The 25,679-nt window shown below is 39.7% G+C and overlaps 1 protein-coding gene and 1 long non-coding RNA gene across 3 annotated transcripts in view; one reads left to right on the plus strand and one right to left on the minus strand.

The window, feature by feature from the left end:
* Nucleotides 1–25,679, minus strand: part of tbck (TBC1 domain containing kinase) — a 54,517-nt gene that overhangs the window by 20,727 nt on the left and 8,111 nt on the right. For both annotated transcript variants that reach the window (XM_085162397.1, XM_085162396.1), the window contains exons 20-23: nt 22,296–22,381; nt 19,294–19,330; nt 14,980–15,141; nt 5,774–5,946 (exon numbers count right to left, since the gene is read on the minus strand). In XM_085162397.1, coding sequence (XP_085018523.1) covers nt 5,774–5,946; nt 14,980–15,141; nt 19,294–19,330; nt 22,296–22,381 — 458 coding nt within the window. The remainder of the gene's footprint in view (nt 1–5,773; nt 5,947–14,979; nt 15,142–19,293; nt 19,331–22,295; nt 22,382–25,679) is intronic.
* Nucleotides 17,068–17,771, plus strand: LOC146517036 (uncharacterized). Its single transcript, XR_014874512.1, has 2 exons — nt 17,068–17,449; nt 17,573–17,771. It is a non-coding gene; the product is annotated as an uncharacterized LOC146517036 (long non-coding RNA).

Below are 25,679 nucleotides of genomic sequence, written 5' to 3' on the forward strand. Positions count from 1 at the left end.
TAGAAAATGTGGTTTGGTCTTTGATAATCATTCCCCCCCCCCCCAAATAAAAAATGGAAGCGACTGAATGAAACCTCAGCCTGACAATACTGATGTATATCCAGACATACAGACATACAATACAGTGGCAGAAATAGAAATTAATATGGAGCCCGTCTTTGGTTTGGGCTGATGAACAACCTCACTGTGAGTTAAATGTCACAGTGAGCAATGTGAGGCATCCAAGAATGGCTTAATGACACTTTGGCATTTCACTGGCCTGGCAGTGATGAGCCTAAACCTGAGCCACAGGAAAGCAGACACAAATCTTCAGCACTGGATTTTCATGCTCATCTATCCTCTAACAGTTATGGTACAAGGCTAGAGAAAACAAACAAACAAGGAAACGCCCACCCTCGCACTGCCGCTTAATATACTCACTTCAGAACAGCAGCGTTGTACAGAAAGCTTGATGACAAGGTCAGTGAGTGCCTTGACTGAACATGATTATTACTGTGCTGAGATGCTCACATATCAACCGACAGTCTGTGGTGTTTGAGCATAATTTCTAAAAGAGAATCTCATTTCATCTGCAAAGTCTGCACTCAGACAAGGAAAAGACAGGCATAATTGAGGTCATGATCTGAGAAAAACGCTGACAACAAATACCCAACAGAGCAGACACACACATACACAGACACTCTCTTCCACAGAAGATTTTAAAACGGAAACTTTCCAGCTCCTCACGTAATTCCTGTTTGAATTTTGGCGACACAGCAGTTGCCATCATTACTATTGCGCTATTTGTGCTGACACATCTAGATGTGCACTTTAACAACTGACCCAACCAGGCATAATGCATTATGACCACCTGCCTAACAACTACCAACTTAGTTTATGTGCTAATGCTGCAGCACTGAAGGTCAAAATTTAGACATAACATAATTTGTCAACAACTGATTGCAACATTCACATTTCTAATTGTTTCATAATCTAAACTTTAAAAAAATCCTTAAAGTTGTTAAGTGCACAGCAAATTTTTCCCATGACAGAGGTTGGACTTTTGTGTCTGCAGTGACATTCACTGTACTAATGAAACTTATGCATAAGTCCAATAATAATAATAATAATAATAATAATAATAATACCAATAGAAATGTAATTTTTCTCAGCTTGAGAAGTTGAAAAGTATGTGTCAACAGTGGCCCAGTTAGAAAGTAACCTCAGGAAACTGTGTGAGAAGAGAAGTAGAGCTTGTTTTCCCCTATTCAGTCACTCAGACCAAGCTGACTGGACAGCAGCTGTCGAGTGAGATGGATGTCTGTTCACTATGAGGGCTGAGAAACTGCTGACAGAGCCTCCTGCTCTCTTACTAAAAAAAAAAAGGAGGGCAACAGAGAAAATCATTTTTGGAACTGCAGGTTACAACCAGGAAACCGCCGAACTGACTGCATGCATCATTTTTATTACATTTTAAGAGTTTTACTTTGGATTTGGAACATTAAAAGAGATTTGGGCTTGAATTTCCCTCCATTCAGACTGTAAACTTGGTTTGGCATGTACTCAAAGTGTTAGCAGTCCCTTCATTTATGAGAGTGACATTTCAACACAATGCACTCACGCCTGAATGTTTTCAGAGGAGGTGGGGTACGCGTAGATGCGGTCACAGATCAATGCCACCACCCATACAAATGAGCCTGGAGCTGAATGAAAAAGATTAGAGCAATCACTTGGGCACACAGCAGATAGGGCTGACAAGAGTGTTTGTGAGCTTTCTGGACATGATGCATTCAGGTGTGAAAAGCAAACAGGATTGCTCCACAAATACTAAACAAAGACAAAAGACCCACGTGAAACACAGGATCACATCAATAAACACTCGTCAGAAAAGCATCAACACTTTTTACGGTGAATTGTTTGAATACATGACTGGTATACGCTCACTGGCCACTTTGTTAGGAACACTGTAGTAGTACCAAGTTGGATTCTCTTTTGCCTTCGGAACATGATGGAGCCATCCTTGGATGTTGTTTACACCATAGTCTGACCATACCACCCTAATGTGGCAGCAGAAATTGGCAAAATGTTGCCTAATCCGCTGAGTCAATTTTTTAATTTATCATTTATTTATTTTGGCGAACATGTGTGAATTTTAGCCTTAGCTTCCTGTTCTGACAGGAATTGCACTCGATGTGGTCTTCTGCTACTGTAACCCATCTGTTTCAAGGTTTGATGTGATTTGTTGCATTTTCAGAGATGCTCTTCTGGTTGTAACGAGTGCTTATTTGCATTATCAGCTGGAAGTAGTCTGCATATTTTCCTCTGGCCTCTAGCTGATAGTAGGCAAGGCATTTTTGCCCAGAGAACTGCTGCTAGCTGGATATTTTCTCTTTCTCAGAACAGCTTTTCTGGCTTCAACAACTATGCCATGCTTAAAATCACTTAAGCCACTTTTCTTCCCCATTCTGATCTTCATTTTGAACTCCAGCAGGTTGACCTTGTCTGCATGTCTAAATGCAATGTTGCTGTCATGTGACTGACTAATTAGAAACTTCTATTAACAAGCAATCAGACAGCTGTAATAAAATATTAAAGTGTATATGTTTCATGTTAATTATCCACACCTTTGTTTTCCTATATCCAAGAAGAAAAATAACATATAGCACATGCTCCTGGGTAAAGTGAAAGAGTTTAGTTTGAGCCTAATATTGTGTTGGTCTCCCTTTTGCTTCCCAAACAACCTTGGTTCATCGAGGAATGGACTACATTAGACCCCTGAAGGTGTGTAGTGGTATCTGGCACTAAGATGTTAGCAACAGAACTTTTAAGTCATGTTGCGAGTCGGGACCTTCATGGATCAGAGTTCTTTGTCCAGCACATTTCTCAGATTCTAGATTGCGGTTTCACCACTGTTCCTTCCTTGGAACACTTTTGATAGATTCTGACCACTGCAAACTGGTAAGACCCCAAAACAGCCACAGTTTTGAAGATGCACCAGCAGTCTAGCCATCCCAGTTTGGCCCTTCTCCAGTTTGGTCAAATCATTCCGTTTGCCTTTTTTCCTGCTTCTAACACATCAATTTTTGACAAAATCTTTACCTACTACCTAATATATTCCACTCACAAACAGGTGCCATAATGCAGAGATAATCAGTGTTGTTCACTTCACCCATCAATGGTCATGTTTTGCCCAATAAGTGAATACTGCAAGACAGTTTGTAACAACATTTTAAAAGGAATCCTATAAATAAGCTGTTGTGAATCATGCATCAAAATGTATTCATAACTTTGGGAGAATCTGGATATCAAAGATTGGGTTGTTATGAACTCTTTCTGATCTTAAAATAATTCCAGAGGGCATTCCAGTTGATATGAATAATCACACCAAAGGCAAGAGCTCCAACTTTATGTCCAAGGTGTAGAGGCAAAAAAGCATGGACATGACTGAGAGGTTCAGGCTCAGTGTCAAACTGCTCAACTGCCGTTTGAGTCACTGTAGCCAGAATGTTACTATTTGTCAGTGCTCGTAAGATAAGTTCATGTCGGGAACCAAGTTGCTTAAAATGATGTGCAAAATATAAAGAAAACCTGCATCCTATGATTGTCTCACAATAAAGCAAAACGAAAGAACAACAAAATAAAGAAAAAAACAACAGCTGAAAAGAATAAAGAAATATACCAATTTTTTAATCTTAGTCTGGGAAATAGAAAAATTTAAACATTATTATAATATTTTTTATATTTCACAGGATAACCTTTACATTAATGTCACAGAGTGGATAGTAATGATTAAAAAAGGATGGTGCTCTGGTCTGCAACTTAAACACAACATGGGCTACAAAGTATGCCAGTGTGTGGGTGAGTGTGGGGGGAACAATTTCCCCAACTCTTGTTAAAAGGTCAGCTGGAGTCATTTTGCTTCTCTATTATCACATCCTGATTAGTTAAGACAACTGATGTTGAGTAAGTGAGTCAGTTTAGTTTCTCATGCAGTGTGGAAGTAGCAAGAATCATAGAAACATAGAAAAGTCACACAACTCACAGCCTAATTACACTGCAGATAAAAGTACAAGTCATACACTGATTTTGACCTATTACTACAAAAATAATATTACTCAATATATTACTGAAGCAGATTGTTAGTCTGTATTTTCTTATATAATTACATTTACATAATTTTTACCAAGAGACATTTTCTGTATTATTAGTATTTTATTACAAAATTAACTTAACAAGGCAGCAAATGAGCAGACACAGGGGATGTGATTAATTTAATTAATTAGTACATGCCCTTTGTTTTGCCTGTTCATGCTGTTGGCAGACTGATGTACTTTATCACACTGAGAACAGTATAAAAATAGGAGCATGAGATGTTTTTTGTATGCTAAAATTTAGCATTTTAGCCCATTGCTGGGTCGTTGCTGGGTATGCATAATACAACTTTTGTGTATATAAATGAAATGTTACTATATCATGGCTGGATGATTCCTTGAGGCAGCGGTTCCCAAACTTTTTTTGCGAAGCCCCCCTTTGTTTTACAAGAAAAATGTTTGCGCCCCCCGTGCACGCACAAACACATCCTCCAACCACACACACCCATATTTTGCTCCATTGTGGTTTATTTCACATGTCAAACATTTAGTAAACAATTAAGCAAATACAAAGTAATCAGCAATAAATTAGAGGTAGTAATAAAATAAACTAGGCCTACTAACTAATTTGCGCTACTTCCATAACTACACAGGTATTTTTGAAATACTTTGAGCTGTTTTGTCCACACGTAAACGGCGTTTGGACTCACCGAAAATGGAAATTTTTTGCGTTTACGTGTGGATAAAGAATACAGAGTTTGTCACGCAACGTCAAAGGTATGTGCCTTTTCTCACATCACGCTGTGCGCCACGTTATTGTTTACATGAGATGAATTGCAGAATGGCAGATAGAGACAAAATACTGTTAATCTGACTATCCTCAGTTTTTACACGCTTACATATACACGCGCAGTTACTCTCCCTATATTTAGAAAGGCAGAGGCGTCACGGTGTTATTATTTTATGTGCAGTTGTTTTTTTCCTGTGTAATAATATTCAACATTGCTATCAATACATTTTTCAAAAAAAGCCTCTCTGTGCAAAATGGGTTTAAAAACATAAACAACTGTGGGATACTGTTTGTCTGTAATTTAGACAGGGGGAACAAATCGTGGCAGAAACGGCCTGATGTCATTTGTATCCCACTGTAACTTTACTGTATAAAGAGCTAACATCTCCAAAATGTCAGGAGTAGTTAGTCGTTACAACAAGTGTTTGTGAACTAAAAATCAAGAATGTGGGATCCTGTTTGTCTGTGATTTGAAGAGCCCAGCGCTGTTCCCGACGAAGGAAAAAGCAAACATGCAGGGGAGACCTACCTTGGCACTTGTGCAGGTGAAGCCAAAGGGAAAATATGCTTCACCATATTTTCTAGTCTTTGGCTTAGAATGAAGTTGGTTTGGAAACATATTCAGCGATGCTTCATCTCCTGCTTTGCGTTTGTGTGGCTGCTCCGTAGCAGTGTCCAAGCGTTTTTGTTTTTTTTCTTTTTCCTTTTCATACCGCGCCCCCCCCCCCTGCAATGGCTCTGCGCCCCCCCTAGGGGCCAGGCCCCACACTTTGGGAAGCTCTGCCTTAAGGTATTGTAGGTACATCAAGGCTAAAAACATTTAAGTTAGTCAATTGCTAGGCAGTTGCTAGGAAACTTTAAATTTAGACCTTTTTTTCCCCTTGCAATTTATGTGTATGAGAGTAAAACTCACCAGGTCTGTTTTGGGCATGTCCTGGTAGTCAGACGAGAAGTATGTTGACGTTTTCACAAAGCCATTGTCACCCACAACCTTTGGAGGCTGAGCATGTTGTCGGTATGTTGCGCTCTTTGGGGTCCAGCAGAACAGGCTGATGGACTCACGGACACAGCGCTCAATGTCAATTTCTGCACACCACAAATAACAGGAGACAAACAATATTTAAAAAAATGTATGTGCATGAGGCCCTCCCAGTCAAAGAGTAATATACTTTTGAACAACAGAGTACTCTTCATATATTTTCTGATGGATTTTGTATAAGAAAAATCATATATTCTTTATGCTCACCCAGCTAGCCAAAAAATTGCTGATGTATACATGCAGCCTAATCATGATCAATGCATTTTTTTTTACGGTATTTAGCTATTAAGCTGCTCTGTCAGGCTCTAGGACACACTCAACATGGTGTCACGATGCTAACATAAATAACACGTATCATAGTAAATTATTCATTATTTTACTCTAATGTTGTCCTGCCCTTCGGAAAAAGGTTCAGCTCCATCAGGTGCAAAACCAATAAACTAAAGAACAGCTTCTACCTAATGCCCGTCAGAACCATTAATGCAAATTAAGAGCGTGAACAGACTTTATTCTGTCGCTGCTATTGACTCTGTTGCTGCCATTCCCTGTGAAATATTTTGGTCCTTCCTTTTTCTGTGCAATATTTATTATTATAGAATCAGTATATTTGACACTATTGGAAATTCTGTGTAGTTCTGCAGGTCTTAAACTGGGTAACTGGCAAAAAACTTTTAGAATATAAAATAGCACTGCTAAATAAAAGCTTTACTATACTCAGCCTGAGAAAACATGAATGTTTGTAGTACTTGCCTTATTAATAGTAGTAATTTAAGCATTACATGTAAAACAAATCAAAGAACTGCTAATTTCTGCATTCTAAGTTAACACCAACATCTTATTTAAGCAAACTGTTTAACTCCTTTGTAAGAATATGAATGAATTATTTTAAAAAAAAATAGGTGGTTCTTTCTCTCAACTCACATATAAAGCCTGAGAGATTATGTAAATGTAGTGTGGGAGGTTTGGTCAAAGAAGTGAGCAGTTTGACCTTGGCATTTTGCTGCCATTAATAGTCTTAAGTAGTCATCCAGCAGCGCCAGTGGCTCCTTCAGATAATAACTGCCCATAGTTTAGCAGCCGCCTCTCATCTGAGCTCTGGTCTAGCAAAATTTCTACTCTTCCTCCCGATGCCTCTGTACTATTATAAACCCTTTCTGCTTCTTGTGGTGAGTATAGAGAGGATTAGGGAACAGGGAGTCACTGGATTAGCCAAGGATTTGGATAAATTAGGAATTCTTTCCCTTGCAATCTCTTACACTGACAGCCTCTCTTTTTCACCCCGCTTTTCTGTGGCTAATAAGCAAGACTGGCTAATGAGCACTCCTTGGTATGACCTGCACCTGGCCAAGGCTCAAGTGAAACTATATACAAGATATATCTTTTCCCCTCATCTGTCCCGCCGCAGTGTCAAGGTTAGGGGGTTGTTAGCTCTCATAGGCTAGCACCTCAGAAACTCAGTTACAAGGTCCATTCTGGTGAGAAAAAAAAAATGCTCGAGGTCTGAGATTCCTCACCGACAGGCTTGCAGGCAGTTCTGGGAAACGCATTTTCCCTCCCTAGAGCTATGAATGCTGCATGCAATCACTCCTGCTACTAAAAGAGGCAGAAATGAAGAAGAGGAGATTGATAGCTGCTTTAACAAGCCCTGGGCTCAGCTGGGGCATTTTCACACAGCCAATTTTGTTAAGAAGTCAATTTTTCTTTTTTGTCAGATGAAATTACATTTACGTAATTATGTATAGGTGTTGATTGTGGGCTGTGACTTGTTGCCACAAATGGAAGAGTAGCATGATTAGTTAAGAGCAACTCAAAGGCCTTTTGGAATTGGACGATAGCTGATGTAAGATGGAACTTACAAGCATGAAGATGAGAGACCAGTCATTTTAAATAAGTATAGAGCATTTGTTTCAACCCATTATGTTGTAATGAACACACTATGAAATTTAAAAAAAAAAAAATCCTTCAGTGACCTGTACATAATAAAATCAAATAGGGAGGCTTGTGACAAACCCTTTTTGTGTAGTGCACTACTTTAACTGTAATCCATGATGACATTGCAGTTATTCTAGCTACTGTGGGTCATCTGTGGGAAGCTGCAACTTACTGAGGACAACTTCTAGCAAAATACTAGTGCATGATGCTGCTTTAATATACACACTTACAATCGAAGAATATCAAAACTATTGGCAGATGAAGTGAATAAGATTCAATGCAAAGTTCTGCTGTGAAGTCTCAGGATTCATGTGGATGTTTACATTTTAGTTTAAGCACACTCCTTTAATCACAACACACTCCCCCATGGCAGTGGTCTCCTAAAAAAAGAACAGCATTCTCCAACACTCCTCGTGAATGAAGGTAAAAAAAAGACCGCCCAAGGTGTTGACCTGGTCTTTACAATCTCCAGATCCAGATACCATGAAGGATCAAGGTGACATTCAAATGGATGACAGGACCCAAGGTTTCCCAGCAAAACATTCCCCAAAGCATCACACTGCTTCTGATGCGTTGCCTTCTTGCCATGATGAATCCCGGTGCATCCCAGGTAGTCCCCAAGTAAGCAATGCACACACACCCAGCCGTCCAACTTGATGCCTTCGCTCTCCACGTTCACCAATGATTCATAGCCACCTATGACCCTGTCGCTAGTTCACCACTGTTCCTTTCTCGGATCACTTTTGATAGATGCTGACCCAGTCAAGTAGCCATCACAATTAGGCCCTTGCAAAACTCGCTCAAATCCTTGTACTTGCCCATTTCTCCTGTTTCTAACACATCAAAATGTTCACTTGCTCGTTAATATCAGTAACCAATATCTCAGTATATAATTTAAACTGAGATATTGGTTGACTGTATCTGTGAATCCTGCATCAAAACTGCCGGTTCGAGCCCCGTTGTGTCCTTGGGCCCCCTGACCACTGGTGGTGGTCAGAGGGCCTGGTGGTGCGAGTGTCCGGCAGCCTTGCCTCTGTCAGTCAAGTCAGGCTACACTTGACACACAGAAATATTGAGACAAAAGAAAAGCAGTGAAAGACAGTGGCTCAGATATTGCTGATTGGTCACATACAACTGTTTATTAATGCAACTATCAAATTAGTCAATTACAGTGCACCAACTCAATTTCATCATGTAGACATGGTCGAGCTGACCTGCAGAAGTTCAAAGTGAGCATCAGAATAGGGAACAAAGGTGGTTTAAGTCACTTCAAATGTAGCATTGTTGTTGTTCCTAGACGTGCTGGTCTGAGTATTACAGAAACTGCCGGTCTGCTGCATTTTCCCACACAATCATCTCTAGTGTTTACAGAGCATAGTCCAAAAAATAAAAAAGATATCCAGTGAGCATCAGTTCTCTGGCTTTATGGTACCAGAGGCCAGATGAAAATGGGCAGACAACTTCCATCTGGGAAGGCAAAAATAACTCTACCTGCCACCTGAGTGGTGTTGATGATCATGTTCATCCCTTAACGACCACAATCTAACCAACTTCTGATGGCTGCTCCCAGGAGGATACTATGCCATGTCACAAAGCCCAAATCATCTCAATCATCTTGATCATGACAATGAGTTCACTGTACTCAAATGACCTCCACTGTCACCAGATCTCAGTCCAATAGAGCACCTTTGGGATGTCGTGGAACGGGAGGTTCACGTTATGGATGTGCAACTGATAAATCTGCAGCAACTGTGTGATCCTTTCACGTCAATATGCACCAAAATCTACAAAGAATGTTTACAACCCCTTGTTGAATCTATGTCATGAAGATTTAGGGCAGTTTTGAATTTGAAAAATGGAGTCCAACTACCAAAGTGTACCGGTAAATATAGCCAACGCATGTTCACATGAGCTACAATGCAGCATATTCTTTAATGTTTTTTTGTTTATGTTTTAAATATGCTATAATCTATGTTTTCTGAGAAGTCACAGCCTTCAAAATTATCCAGCTAGTTAATCATATAAGTGGGGCAATTTTTTTTATTTTTATTTTAAATCTGACTTATTTTTACAGCATGAAGTTTTTATACAAACCGACTAGCTGCCCACAGCCTGTCAGTCTGTGGGCTGCTAATTGCATACTGGTACCAGTTGGAACAAAATTATATAACAGCATTATTTATTTTATTTTTGGTTCTAAAATTAAATAAGTAGCGTTGGTAACTCACATAGAAACTTATCCATGCTGAAAGTATGTCTAGGAAACTTAACTTTCAGCAGGATTCCTCATCCATAAATACAGATGTACATCCATTAAGATACTTTACTTACTATCCAGTACCACCTTTTCATTTTTTTATACTATTTTAAATAGCTCCACATCAGGCGATTGGCCTCATCCTAAAATGAAAATGAAAATGTAATTTGTAACATGGCAAATTTGTCCTAGAGACATTGTTTTTTCCATCCTCTACATCTCCTTCTACTAACGTTCAAGGTGTCTGTCTGTGCTGTGTTTCCATAAGCAGTTTCAGTAAGTCATGGTTGTTTTTCTCAGAGCTAAACATCTATAAGTAGAGCTCATCAGTTCTGTGCCCATCTCGGCTCATTGAAGCAAATGCTAATGTCCCGTGAAGGCAAATGCCTCTGCATCATCAGTAGACACACGGTTCCCCCTTCAGCTGGGGAGCCTCTCTGGTCCATTGTGAATCAATGATGTCTCCAAACAGGACAGAGTTTTATAGATTACCCGAGGATACGAGACTAATCAAATGGGAATCACAGAATCCGATTAATTGCAAACAAATGGGAAGCTGAGATGAATGTCTCGCTCCGAGTCTAAATGTTGCACAGCAGGTCACCTACTTCACATGTTATGTTATACTCTGATATATACCGACTCAGTTAAATCATTCACAAGACTTAAAAGAAAACTATTCAGGGTCCTTTATCCCTTTGTCTTTTTTTAATCTGGAGACTCAAACAGGCGTTTTGAGGAGATAAGTCTGTATTTGCATGTATGAAGATGACTTACAATACACACCACATGATTTAACTGACATCATGAATACTTGAAAACATGACAGATTTTTCTTTGAATCTAGACCTCCCTTCTTTGTTGGAAAATTTGCAACTACAGACTTCCTGTGTCATGCATAATAGGCTTGTCACTGAGAATTAATGTCTCTACTCCTATTTACTACCAAGAAAGAGGAAAAGAGAGGAGTGTGTCTGAACCATTTAAGGGCTACTGTCTTGCAATGTTATCTTGACTGTTAATTTTTATTCTGGTAGCTGCGTATTTGAACAGAAAGGCAGAAGACTTTTTTTTTAAATTTCACAACTAAATGTCAAGTCTGCTTATAGATCTCTCCAATGTTCATCCAACTCACTGAAACTCAGAATAAGTCATATGTGTAATGTAAGCTCTCTGGATTCACAGTCATAGTCACGACCACTAAGTACAGGCTTCCATCATGCACAAGCTAAAATTAACAAAATGAACAGAAATCAGCGAAGTGGAGATTACACGAATGCTGCAAAGTAGCTTCCAGTAAACTGCATGATGGTTCAGCCTGAAGTTATTTAAATTAATCTAAGAGAGTTTAAACATATGCAGTAAAATATGTAATATTCCATATTGCATCCAAACGGTTCTGTAATTTATCTTTCCGTGTGTGCTGCAGAAGCTGGACAGACTATTTGTCTTCTCTTATAATGTCCAGCCAGCAGCATGGTATATATTTTCTGCCTCCATACATGCAGCTCCTGTAGTTACAAAAATGTGACGCATGTGGACTCTGCTCTGAAACAAATGAATGTGAGCTTCAGTTGTATGAGGACATCAATTCTGCACGCCTGATGGCAGAATGGAGCAGGTGCGGTACACAAATCACAGGATGTCTACCATAACTCACTATGTGTGCGTGTGTGTGCGTGTGTGTGTGCGTGTGTGTGCGTGTGCGCTTTCATGAACATGAATGTGGTGAGGGAAAGCACACACTGACCTTCAAAACCATATTATTTTCATCAATTGCTGAGAAGCAGTATTAAAAAGAACTTCAAACATAACACTAAGCCTTTGTTTCTGTTCATGTTCTCTGCATTTCCCTCTATGTTATTTACTATATTTTACACGTTCATAAAATGTTTGATTTAAATGCTCACATCTATAAATCACTTGTTATTGTATTTCGGAAGTAAAAACTAAAACCTCCTTTGATGTTGTGATGATTTACCATAACAATTATTTAGCTGCAGTTTTCATTCTTACAAAATAGGAAGCTCAATGTGCCCTGCACTGTGTCATCACTTGCTGTGAGAGCTGATAGCAGTCAACTTTTCAACCTGCTAACACACTCGAAACCAGGGAATAGACCTTCACATATTCTGCACTATGATTCATAAATGTTAAGAATTCAGTTTTTGTTGCTCAAGAGACTAAATTAAATACTTAGTTTGCAGCAGCCTAAAATGCTGGACTTGCTTTGAATTAAATGCTAACATGCTAAGGTATTTTGGTACACTACTGTGGCTTTTTAGGCCTGACACTTCTGCTTTTAAAGACACTGTACACAGGTCAGCAGACCAGATGCTTTTACTTGTTCCAAAGATACACAGCAAATTAAGAGGTGAAAGAGTTTTTGCAGCTGTGAAACAACTTGCTTTTACACATCAGGCAAGCTCCTTCACTTCTGTCTTTAAATCTTGCTTACAAACACCCTTCTATTTCTTGCCTTTCAACTCACAGTGAGATGTTGACTGTGACTTTATTTCACTTTTTATGTACGCCTTTATTGTTAACATCTACAGTTCTTATATGTCCCCGTGTCTTTTTACTGTCTGGTCTGTATTTGTCTTTTATGTTGTGTTTTGGGTTTTGTTTTTTTTTAGTCAGTCCTGCTGTTGTTTACTTTGAGTGCTTTTTAAATAAGGTGGTGTGGTATGGTAAAATATAAAGATGTGATTGCTGGCTTTTGCACTGGACTGCACTAACATTTGATAACCTCTCCCTAAACGCACAGACAAGTTTAATGGGGATTTTTCACAAATGAGAGGTTCGAAGCTTTAAAGCAGTGAAATTTTAACCTGATAGTGGGGTTAGTAGAGACGAAGCACCAAAGTTAGAAGGATTCATCATGTTGAAATATCACAGTCTTGACCATTACGGTGGACTGACAGACCCACAATGGCATCTCAAAAGCCATACTACTGTGGGGCTAAAGAAAGAACAATAAATCCCTTGAAGATAGACCCATGCTGTCTTAGAGGTGATAAATATTGTGCTGAAGTGTGCAGAACTTAGGAGTCTGTCTTTGTAAGGTATATAAAACTATTGTGAGTAGGGACCAGATTGTGGCTCAAAGCTTAAGTAAACAAGTCCTGTTTGAGGTCATGCAGCAGCCTAGATTTCAGTCCTAATATAGTTTAGAGTGAGTGCCAGATACTACACTGTAACTACCTAGGTATACACAGGCTGTGCTAATGGGGCTGGCAGTGATATACAGAAACAAGCTGGCAGGAGAAACAACTCCAAGGAAATCTTGCCAGAGAAGCTGACTGCAGCTCTAGGCCAACATATTTTACCTTTATAAGGAGAACTGGATCTCCTTTTGCCTTCTGCCTCAATCACATGAATCTCCTGGACTCGGGCTGTAAAACAATGACGTATTGCAACCACTAAAGTTTGTAGAAGATGGGGCTCAGTTTACAGTCAGCTCCAGTGTCCCTTTCGGACAAATTGTTCCTGTCTCTATTGTTTGTTTTTTTTTAAATCCCAAAGTCATTTTGCCTTTCAGCAAGAAAAAAAAGGGGCTAAGCACCATTTGGAAATATAGTTTTAAAGGAAATTGTTTGAGCTATCCCCCAGGTGAAACCTATATTCTGAAGACATGCATTAAGAATGCCGCTTGCTGACTTTATGTCACCGATACTTTGCTAAGTAATCGCTTTGTGAAAGTGAAAAGGAGCAGTAAAGTGGATGCAAAATCAGAGACACTGTTCGGACTCGTCACTGTACGGCAACATGCAGTCAACGGAAACAGCAAAATCCCAAATGCACTCTGTCACTGTCTGCCCATAACACATTTATAACTCTGACCTGGAGTGAGTCTGTGAAAAGAATTTAATGAATACATTTAACCAACACGGTTAATAAGTATGCATATCCATTAAGCCTGTATGAACAGAACAAACCCGCTGAATTCCTCCCTGATTTGTTGGCCCTCCTCCTGTTTCGTACAAGACAGGAGTCGGAATTGCTTCTTTTGTCTGTAAAACACTGAAATCTGCAGGGATTAACAACGATACTGCAAAGTTAAAAGACTAAGTATTTGCCATCCCAACTTTTCAATATTTCCTCCTACTACGTCTCATTCTTGCTGCTGCACTGACAATGGTGCTTAGGTGGTGTAATGAGGTATTAACCAATTTGAAATGTCTGTCCACATGCAGGTGTATGCATTCATTTTATAATTCTTTTGCCTTTTGTTCTTTTTTTGCATTTCAGTAAATATGTCTGTCTCTTTGCATTCTCAAAGAAGGAAGGGGCCTCAGGCAACATGCTACTCTCACATCGCTATCGCTGACTTTATTTGTTTGTATCTACCTGGAATTTTGCAAGTGCTCATTTAATGATATCATACAAGAGATGCTAAGACAGAAAGAGTTTAAACTCTGAATGAAGACGATGTGAATGATGAAGAAGCAAACAGGCTGCGAGCAGACTAATTCCAGGGCGCAGCGATTGACTGTTCAGTAGATGCAGAGCAGAGCGCGGCAGCGCCAGGAGCACATCAAGCAGTGAGTATGTGTGTATAAGAGTGCAGAGCTGTCTGCTTTGAGGATATCATTAACTCAGACACATGAGCGCACATAAGTACTCAGAGAAACGGAACACTGCCTCCTAGAAATGCACGCTGTTTTAAGATGTAAACACTTCAAGTGACATTTTAAAAAAGTCAGAAAAAAAGTATTTTTGTTTGACTTTTCTTTGCTTACATGAGAGATTTTAAAGCTTTTAGGAAACTCTCATATATACTGTTTGGCTGTAGGTAATTAAGTAACACTTGTATGGAACAGAATTGTAAAGAGGGAATAGGGAAAGTCTGTGTAAATACACTGATGTACATACCAGATGACATTCTTACCTGGCAGGTCAGAGAAGAGCAGGATGCATTCATTGAAGCCATTAGCCAATAGGCGGTCCCTGAGTTGCTGCAATATAGCTACGCCAATACAGAATGGGAATGAGGAGTTACCCAGGAGCAACGTGTCCCACAAGTGGAAGATCTTGTGCAGTGGAAAAACATCTGTATTGTGGGTACATAAAAAAAAAAAAAAAAAAACACAACAAAGACAAGATTTTACAAAGTAAGTTAATATGAGAGTGCCTGAAGAGAAACATGCCTCTAAAGATGCTCAATGGGATCCTGCAAATGGGACAATATCATGCAGCATGCACACAGTGAGAAATAGATAATCAGTTTGTGTATAATGAGGATAATTTGCATGTGCACAGTGCGTTTACTTAACATGGCTTTATGGGTTTAAAACGGGGAGCTCACTAAACAAAACTGTGCACTGTCAATGCTGCCTGGAGGGATATTTGATGTGGGGGAGGCAGCTGGGAAAATGTTTCGAGGTGGGTGTTGTTGTGGAAAAATGACAGGAAGAACATCAGGGGGCTGAGGAGCTTTAGAGCAAGAAACCTGCACAGGTTATTCCAAGCCAAATAAAACCACATCCTGATAATACGTCTCAGAGCAGTTATTATTTCAGTCACATTACTCTCAGTGTTTTAAAATTTAAGGTTTCCCTTCTGTATAGATTTATGCAAGCAAACCAGCATTGTCCACCTGTTTATATCATCTCGGGGGTTTGTTAATGCGGATACTAGGCAAGCTGACATGCGTGTGTGTGTGTGTGTGTGTGTGTGTGTGTGTGTGTGTGTGTGTGTGTGTGTGGGCAAAATGTGACTGTGGTGAGAGCTGTGAAAATGCCTCGGAGGATCTGCACCGCATTAGCAGTCAGCCGAGTTGGCCGGTGCATGTGAGTGACAGTCAGTGTGTCTGTGTGTGAATGGAAGATGACCCTCCAACCTTGTCTCATATTGGATCGGGGACATTAGCAGTCAGAAGGGCACACCTCGTGAATACTGGACTCACACACAGCCTCAGGGGGAGGATAAGGGTTAAAAGGGTCACAACTCACACTCCCCACACCAGAACTGGTCTCTGTGTGTGTGGGTTTAACTGAAGATGTATCACCGAGCAAGGTGAAGGGTTCAAAAACATCAGTGGATAGTGCACATGCAGACTAATCTGGCTTCAATTAGTGTAAATTACAAGTTGTGTAATGTCTGTAACAGTCTGCACACTACCACAGCTCGAGTGTAACGATCAAAATTTATATCGACAAGGTAGCAAGTTATCAAAACAGTTGCTGTAAATGACGGTTTGCCTAGAGGGAAACAGGTTAATTGCATATCATTTAATTTTGGGCCCCTGTTAATATGATCTTTTTTTCTGCGCTATACCTGCACTCAGTGAAAGGATCAAAGTGTAATGCTGCCATCCGCTGACAAACCTCATGCTGGGAGCATGCCAAATCCCCACCCCCCACAAAAATGTTTGAAAAAATGTCCCTTTAATAATAATGATGATAATAATATATATGTTTGATGCTACACCGGTAAAGGAACTTTTTAAATTCACTAAAACACAAAGATACCTGCCAACCTGCATCACTGTGAAGACTGCAACCTGCTAATTTTACACTAAAAATGATTTTTATGAACATTTTCTTTTCCTTTTAATCTAATGCTTAATATTGCTGATCTAAATATCTACATCTAGATCATCCCAAAAGGCTAATAAGACTCCAATCATTTGGCAGTAGTTCACTGATTGATAAGTTATGCATTTCTTTTGAAGAACATCAGAAAGTGAGTTTTCACCTTCTCTGTACTTGTTGAAGTTTTACAAAGCCCCCTTTATCATGAGGCCAACTTCAAAAACATCCAGATCAGCACTATCAAAAATTTTAAGACTATAGTAACTTTCCAACCCTCTCAAAGTACAAGTTTATAAGGCCACATCTGCAGTAATATGACTTTCATATTAATTTTAAACGATCTCGGTCCAAATTAGCACTTGAGGACCCTTTTCTGAAATAATGCCCATACATACTAATGCATACAGTATCACACATCTTCGGGCATGTGTGAGCTGGTCTGAACAGGAAGTGGACGATTAGTTGCTTTGTTTTTCAGGAAAGCGCGTGTAGTGACTTACAAGGGTTTGACCTCAAAGAAAGTGACTTAATCTTGTGTTTGTGTGTACAGAAGGGCCAGATGTGTTAAAAGCATTAGCAAACTATTAGCAAATAACTTTTCTTAGGTTGTGTCCTTTGCATATCTATCCATGCTTGCAGTGTATGCACAGTAAGTACACACCCTTGTCATAGTGACCAGAGGAGACAGTAGATGTCCCCAAGCTCCTCAGACATTGTTTCTGATGTTTTGGATTCTTTAGGGAGTAGGGCTGTGCGATATGACCAAAATCTCATATCCCGATATAAGACATCTATCGTCCCGATAACGATATAAATCACAAAAATGTAACATTTTCTGTAAATTCTGTGGATCTCGGGCAGCTTGACTTGTGGGAGGTGTTTCCAGCTGCGCGTCATGTAGCTGGAGTCGAGTGTTTTAACCGATACATTTTTAGACATAAGTTGTAGACATAAGTTTCTTTGTGAGTATTTATTACACGGCGTGCTGCGGGGAAAAGCCTGTTCTAACGTTTGAGTCTAAGGTTTATTTTTTAGCATCTGGCGGCTTTTTTACTTCTCATCCGTAAATAATCTGCTCTTTCACGTGATTCAGTTTATTTTGAAAAGTCTAAACAGGATCTTGAGCTTTATTGTGAAAGGTTTATGTGGAACATAAACAAGCGGACACGTGATGGTGTTACCGTCGTTGTTGCTAACGACAACGCATAAAAACAGGCGCTTGTCCGTCAGTAGTGTGGTTATATTAAATATAAGAGAAAGAGAGAAGTTTAAGAAATTAATATAGCCACTACAGTGACCATCAGAACGATGAAAAAAATCACAAAACAAACAATAGCGTAAAATGAAACGATAGACGTTTTTATATTGTCATCCGATATATATCGTTATATCAAACAGCCGTATTAGGGAGGTTAGATTCTTGTTTTGTTTACTCTACCACCTGCATCCTCGGTGCCCTTAAAACTGGAAGAAGCCAGAACAAAACAACGTAGAGATACCATTAATAAATATAGAAGAGTATTTAAAAAAAAAAAAAAAAAAAGGCATCACGCTCTCCTCAAGGTTCTCTTGAGGGAGGCAAGCTTCCCAATAATTGTTAATGCATTTTTTATCCTTTTTCAAATCCATATTCATTAAAGGCTTTTTATTTTTATCATCCCGGAGTCGAGCGCCTGGGATTGATTTTGTTTGCCACATCCTACCCGTGTTCTACCACATACTGTATTCTTTCCTCTGTTTCATATCACCTCTAAAATATTTTCAAGGCCTTCATGTACAAATGTATTATTGATCGCTTTAAATTCATGCACTCTAATCAATACTTTTCCAAACAGTCGTCACTCTAACTGGCTATTTTATCTTTATTTCATGAAATACTTCAAGCAAAGCTGGATGTTTATTTAGCAAGTTTGTATTCTTTACACAGACAGGCAGAATTGCAGTTGTAACTTCAGATCGTTAGTATGGATTTTATACATTCTGGACAATTACTTTATTATTTATTCCAACGTTCTATTTCATTATTAAATGACTTTACTCTGTGCAGGCTGAAAAAATGTACTCAAGTAAATCAGGTCCTTTCTCTGGCAGATTTTATAGATTCACTGCAAACCCAGCTCAGCAAAACAACTGCACCTGAACTGTGAGCTGTCATATTTCATGTTATAAATTACTAAGTAATAACTGAGCTCCCCTCATGTGAGATGAAATTGAAAGTTCTGAATAAAGCCAGCAGTGGTTGATAGTTTTCATCAGAATATGTGTTTTTTGTTCTTTTCTCGCATTGAATACAACACACATTTGAGCAGCTGATTTATCTTGTTGGTCACAAGTTGGATTTTTTACTATTTATCCGGATAAATACAAAATTTAAAAAAAAAGAAGCTGTGCCAGTCAACATCTCAGCTGATGCCGCACTGAGCGACTCTGTCCTTTCCCTTCAGGACTGGAATTAATTAGCAGCGATAGTAAAGGTCACAATGACCGAAATAAATTTAAAAAACCTACAGAACTCGAAATTTGAGCCATTGACCTTTTCAGTCCTTTTTATTTGCACTCAGACTAAAACCTGACTTCAAATATCCTGTGAAAGTTTTTGATTACACTCAGTGCCACATCAAGTCAGGGCATTGTGGGTGAAAAAAAAAGAAAAAAAAAAGAGTACTTACGTGTAAACATTGTTAGGAACCAGGGAATAGCATAAAGCTGTGCGGAAAAAGAAAAGAGAAAAAAGATGATGACATAAGACTATAAGCATAACTTATACATTGAGGAAAATAATGATATGATCCCCTCCTGAATTTTTAAGTTTGCTCACACACACATGGTAATAAACAGTCTTTAAGTTTTATGGTAGTTTCATTTGAATGGAGAGAGACAGAATGTCAACTAAAAATCCAGAAATAACACATAACAGCATGAATTTTGGCTGCCACAGGTTGTGTGGCCATATTGCACACAGATTACAATCGATTGATCGATTATTCAATTACAGATAAGTTGTTATATGTAAGTACACCTGTCCAAACAATTAATTTCATCCATTCCAACATCTCCACCACCGTGGGTAAGACCAAAGAACTGTCAAAGGACGTCAGGGACAAGACTGTGAACTTGCACAAAGACCATCAGCAAGAAGCTTGGAGAGAAGCTGACAAATGCTGGTCCAATTATTCAGAAATGGAAGAAATTTAAATGATTTACAGAAGACTTGGGAGAATAGGGCTGGGACCAGATGAAACCAAAATCGAGCTCTTTTGCATCAACTCATCCTGCCTTGCTGGGAGGAAGAAAAATGCTGAGTATGACCCAAAAAACACAGTCCCCACGGTCAAACACAGAGGTGGAAACATTACTCTTGGACTTTTTTCTGCTAAGGTTACAGGATGACATCACCACACTGAGGGGCCAAAGGACAGGGCCATCTACTGTACCATAAAAAGAAAAGGCAAAAAAGAAAAGCTGAAGCTTTGAGCTGCCAAGCAGCAAGTAACAAAAGGATTTAGAGAGTCTCTGTAAAGAGGGGTGGGCTAGAATCCCTCCTGAGATGTGTGCAAACCTGGTGACCAGCTAAAAGAAACGTCTGACCACTGAGCTTGCCAACAAGGGATTCTCCACCAGTTGCTATGTTCTGCTTGGGGATAAAATACTTATTTGACTCTCATTCCATTAAAATGAAACTAGCACAAAAATTAAAGACTGTTCATTTCTTTGGAAGAGAGCAAACTTACCAATTGAGCAGGGAATCACATAAATTCCCCCACTGTACAGCATTCATGTGTGCGTAGTATTCAACACATCAACTCAAAATAACACGCTAAGACTCAAATGAAATGAATCAATCTCTGAGAAAAGCAGCACACATGGCTGTGTATCTCCACAGCTAAGAAACAGCAATAAAGAGCAAACTGCTGACTTTGGTTATAAGTTGACGGGAAAAACGCTAACAATGAAAATGAATCTCAATATACTGATCTTGTCATTTGTCCTTTCTTTCTCTCTTATTTACTCTCTGCACTTCCCCGGGAGGAAAAGCATAAAATTGAAATGAAATAAGGCACACAGACAGATACAGACCTAGACACACACACACACACACACACACATTACGCCATTAACCAACTGTTCTAGCAACTGCCAATTGCTGGCCACTGTCACCAAGGCTTTGTAAATTTCAGCGGCAAAAGCTCTGGAGCAGCAACAGCGGAGTTATCTCAGCCAGTTTACTGATTGCTAATTGCGAGGGAGCTGGTGACTGTTCAGTGGACCTCTTGTGTGCCTAAGTGTGACGAGACAGCCACTGCACTCAGAGTCTCATCCTCAGCTGCAACAGCCCAGCAGCAGGACTGCGAGTGCAGCCAGATTGGATTAGCGTAGGTGTAAATGGCAGACTCAGGAGAGGCGATGTAGCCAAAATTGAAAGTGGCCCTGAATTAAACCACTGGCAACATGCAATTTGACTCTGCTGGAGCGGAGTCCAGGACCTCTGCAGCATTTCCAAAGATTACTTGTGGTTTCTGCATGTTTGCACAACATTTTTTTTCTTTCTGAAAGACAAAGTGTGTTGAACTAGCCATGTTCCGGTTCGCATGTATGAGAAATCCATTCATACTGCAGTGACATTCGGCCTTTTAGTGCAGATGGATTTACTGCCTGAGTAAAACAAGAGCTCAGAGTGTGCTCTGCAGTTCACAAGGGGAAAAGGGGTTTATTATATATAAAGTCTGATTACTGGGACTGAAATCAAGCATGAAAGCTGTATCAACAAAGAGTGTTCCAGTAATGCCCTGGCCTAACAACAAAAGCAAGCATACAAAGTCCCCTTTGAAATGGTAGTACTGTACATGCTCTAAATGACAACCCAGAATGATAAGCAGTTTTTGGAAGGCCCAAGTCTGAACAATGAAGGCGCAAAAGACTAAAAGAATTACAACAGGGTATCTGTTCAGCATAAAACCATGTTTAAAAAGACAAAAAAAAAAAAAAAGCAAAATCACCTGCAGGCTTCATTTTTTTCCCCATACACTTTCATATTCTGACAATCAACAAGCACAGTTTGGTGCTTCACTTGCTCCATTTTACAGCTGCAATATCAGACACTGAGGAAATAGAGACTTAAATCCCTGACTCCTCTGTGATAAAGACCCCACTTTTCATCGGGTAACGTCTCAGAGGCCGGGCTGTGGATGACACACATTCATCAGCACACAAACTGAAACCCTGGAGAGACGGTGGAGACTTTAACCTTGTCACTGTCTGAGCAGAGCCGTAAGAAGGAAAGCAAAGGGCGAGGAGAGGTGGCGCAAAGTAAGAGAAATAAGGTAAGCCTGACAGAGGACAATCATTAAGTGTGCCTTGCAGACATTAGCCGCTGTATAAATCATTACCAGCTGACTATGGGGAAAACTTGACCCTGGCCACAAATTCTGGAAATGGGGATGTGGAACCAAAAATGTCATTGACTATGAAAAGATATACGTAACAATCTATGGATGGTCATTTTCTTTGTCCCCTGGCAATGAGACACTAAGAATATTTTTGTACTATTTTTGACTTGCCATTAAATATAAATTTGCAATAACAAAAAAAATGTTAATAACCAGGCATGTCCTACACTGCTGACTTTTATTTTCATCACTCTGCCAGAACACTTGCACTCTTGGTAACTTACATCTGGGATGAAGCCAATCTCATTTAGATGGTTGCTTAGCTCTGGGTCATGGAAGGCAATCATTTGAGAGAAGACAGTCAAGTACTCTGAAAAAGAGGCAAAAGGTCCATAAAGAGTGTACTGAGTAGTTTGAGTGTACAGGCGTGAAGAACAGTAGGTCTGACCAAACAAAGCTCTATAGTAACCAGTAGAAAACACAACCAACAGTGTTGAGCCACCTCTCGTTTCTTTATATTTTGCAAGAAAAATTAAACATAGGTGCAGCAATTTATTGAAACATATGCAAACATAAATGAAATAAAGTATATAAGGCGATTTTTTACAATTTTAATGAGCTTGAAAGTCAATATTCCCCTCAATAGCAAAGGCAAGGCAAGTTTATTTATATAGCACAATTCAACAACAAGGTGATTCAAAGTGCTTTACAGAGACATTAAAAAAACAAAAACAATAAAAAGCATGATTTAAAATTGATTAAAAAAAACAGTAGATAAAATCAGTAGTTAAAATAAAAGTTTTGAAATTTAAGCTTAAAAGTGTGGATTTGGTGCTTTATTCAAATGCAGCTGAGAATAGGTGAGTCTTCAACCTGGATTTAAATAAACTGAGTGTTTCAGCTGATCTGAGGCTTTCTGGGAGTTTGTTCCAGATATATGGAGCATAAAAGCTGAATGCAGCTTCTCCGTGTCTGGTTCTGACTCTGGGAACTGATAAAAAAACGGATCCAGATGACCTGAGGGATCTGGAAGGTTCATACTGGGTCAGGAGGTCACTGATGTATTTTGGTCCTAAACCATTCAGAGCTTTATAGACCAGCATCAGAACTTTAAAGTCTATCCTCTGACGGACAGGCAGCCAGTGTAAAGACCTCAGAGCTGGACTGATGTGGTCCACTAATTTTGGTCTTAGTGAGGACTCGAGCAGCAGAGTTCTGAATGAGCTATTTTTCCAGGTCCTGTTGAGACATAAGATCTTTTATCCTTGATATATTCTTAAGGTGATAGTAAGCTTATTTTGTTATTGTCTTAATGTGTTTTTCTAAGTTTAGGTCTGCATCCATCACTACACCCAAATTTCTCACCTGGTTGGTGGTTTTTAGGTGTATAGATTGAAGTTCGCTGGTGACCTGTAATCGTTTTTCTTTGGCACCAAAGACTATTAGTTCAGTTTTGTTTTTGTTTATCTGGAGAAAATTGTGGCACAACCAGTCAGTAATTTCCTCAATGCATTTACCAAGAGCCTGTACAGGCCTCGGTCTCCTGGTGACATTGTGATATATATTTGTGTGTCATCTGCATAGCTGTGATAGTTTATTTTGTTGTTCTTTATAATCTGTGCCAGTGGGAGCATGTAAATGTTAAACAGAAGGGATCCCAAGATGGAACCTTGGGGAACTCCACATGTGATACTTGTCTGCTCAGATGTGAAGTTAACTATTGATACAAAGTATTTCCTGTTTTCTAAGTATGTTTTGAACCAGTTTAGTACAGTTCCTGAGAGAACTGCCCAGTTCTCCAGTCGTTTGAGTAATATGTTGTGGTCAACTGTATCAAATGCTGCACTGAGATCCAGCAAAACTAAGACTGACATTTTTCCACTGTCTGTATTCTGTCTGTATTCAGACATATGTCATTAAACACTTTGGTCAGAGCGGTTTCAGTGCTGTTTCAGTGAGGTGGTTCTGTCTAAAACCTGACTGGAAGGCATCATAGCAGTTATTAGGTAAAGCCTCCCCACAGTCAAAACCTCAACATTACTGAAGCAGTGTGGGCTCATCTTGACAAAGAAGGGAAAGAAAAGGCAGCCAACATCCAAAGAAGAGCTTTGAATGTCCTTCAAGAAGACTGGAGAACTATTCCCGACGACTACTTACATCATGGAGAAGCTCACGGCTCTCCAACGGGAGATTGAGAGACCAGTGTTGGACTGTTAGAACTGCTTTGAAATTCATATGAGCTGTTCGCACTAAAGTAAAAAGCACCATCACTTCATGCGGATACCCTTTCGGCGCCAGCTGCGGTCGCAAGGCTGCAGCCAAACAAAAACACCCTGATAACGACTATGTTTAGTCTGTTCCTTCCCATTCCATGCAAGGCCACCTGGGTTGGCTGGAAGACTGTTTACTTAGCCTAGCAGGGCGAAGGACGCTGTCTCAGCTGAACTCTGGACACGCACACACATACATATACACTGATATGCGCACACTCATCCCCCCTCCCTTTCCAAACGCCTTCGATGCTTGTTCCCTCCTGGGGAACACGGCGGGTCTGAGCCCGTGCTGGAATGGTAGCGTTGGGCAGAATGGCTGCTGTGTTTGCTTCGGATTACTCCTCACCCCCCCCCACCCGACCCTGTGGCTTGTCATGTGTTCCATAATGTTGTGCTGTGGACATTTATTTACTTTTTTTCTTCTTGTACTTTCCCATTGTAGTGTATATTTCAGTGTTTTTTTTCTGTAACGCTACCGATCTTCGACCTGTATCCCCATGTGATGTCTGTGTTGTGTGTGTAAGGTCGGGGGGTCCTATTTCGAATAAAGCCTTGATTGATTGATTGATATGTAAAGCAATCAGACTAAGAGAGTTCAGGCTGTGCTGAAGAATAAAGGTGGTCATACCAAATGTTGACTATTGGCTCAGTTTTTTCCTTATATACTGCATTGCTATGTATATTTGTACACGTTTCAATAAACTGCTGAACCTATTTCTCTTTTTTCAAGCAAAATATAAAGAAATGAGGGGTGGTGCAGTATTGTTCATCAAAGAAAAACATACACAAACGTGACTCCGAAAAGCTTGAGTGTAGTAATTCCATCAAGTGAATCAGTTTTATTGAAATTTAGTCAACTCTTATGTGTTACCCACATGTTGCTCGTACTCTCCTGATCCACTTTTCAGCCCTTCTCAACCTCAGTACATAGTGAATGTAAACTCATGCTGCACAAAGCTGTGCAAGCCCCATTTCTTCACACAGTTCATCTACAAAGGAGCTCTGACCAGAAAGATAAACATTAGACAGCTCTCTCCAGGGCATCTAGCAGGGGAAGAAATGATAATAGTCACATTTCCCATGGAGTTCAAGAGGTGTATGGTGCAGCTGTTTATCAGTCACGTACGAATTGCCTGTGACATTTCTCTGCAGGCACTTGCAGTTTCATTTGTTTCCCTATCTCTAAATGATGTGACTCAGCTGCAAACTCCATTAAGAAAGACTGAAATTAGTTTTCAGAGCTGAGAAGCAACATGGAGCCAAAATTTAATCAACATTGAGCTGACGGGCTGATGCTCAGTGCCAGCCGATGATAATTTGCTTTTGAACTTAACTGAATGCTCAGACCACATTTAATGCTTATTACTTAACTTGCAGTTGACTACATATGATAAC

The sequence above is a fragment of the Neolamprologus multifasciatus genome, chromosome 6, assembly GCF_963576455.1.
Source record: "Neolamprologus multifasciatus chromosome 6, fNeoMul1.2, whole genome shotgun sequence".
Lineage (NCBI taxonomy): Eukaryota > Metazoa > Chordata > Actinopteri > Cichliformes > Cichlidae > Neolamprologus > Neolamprologus multifasciatus.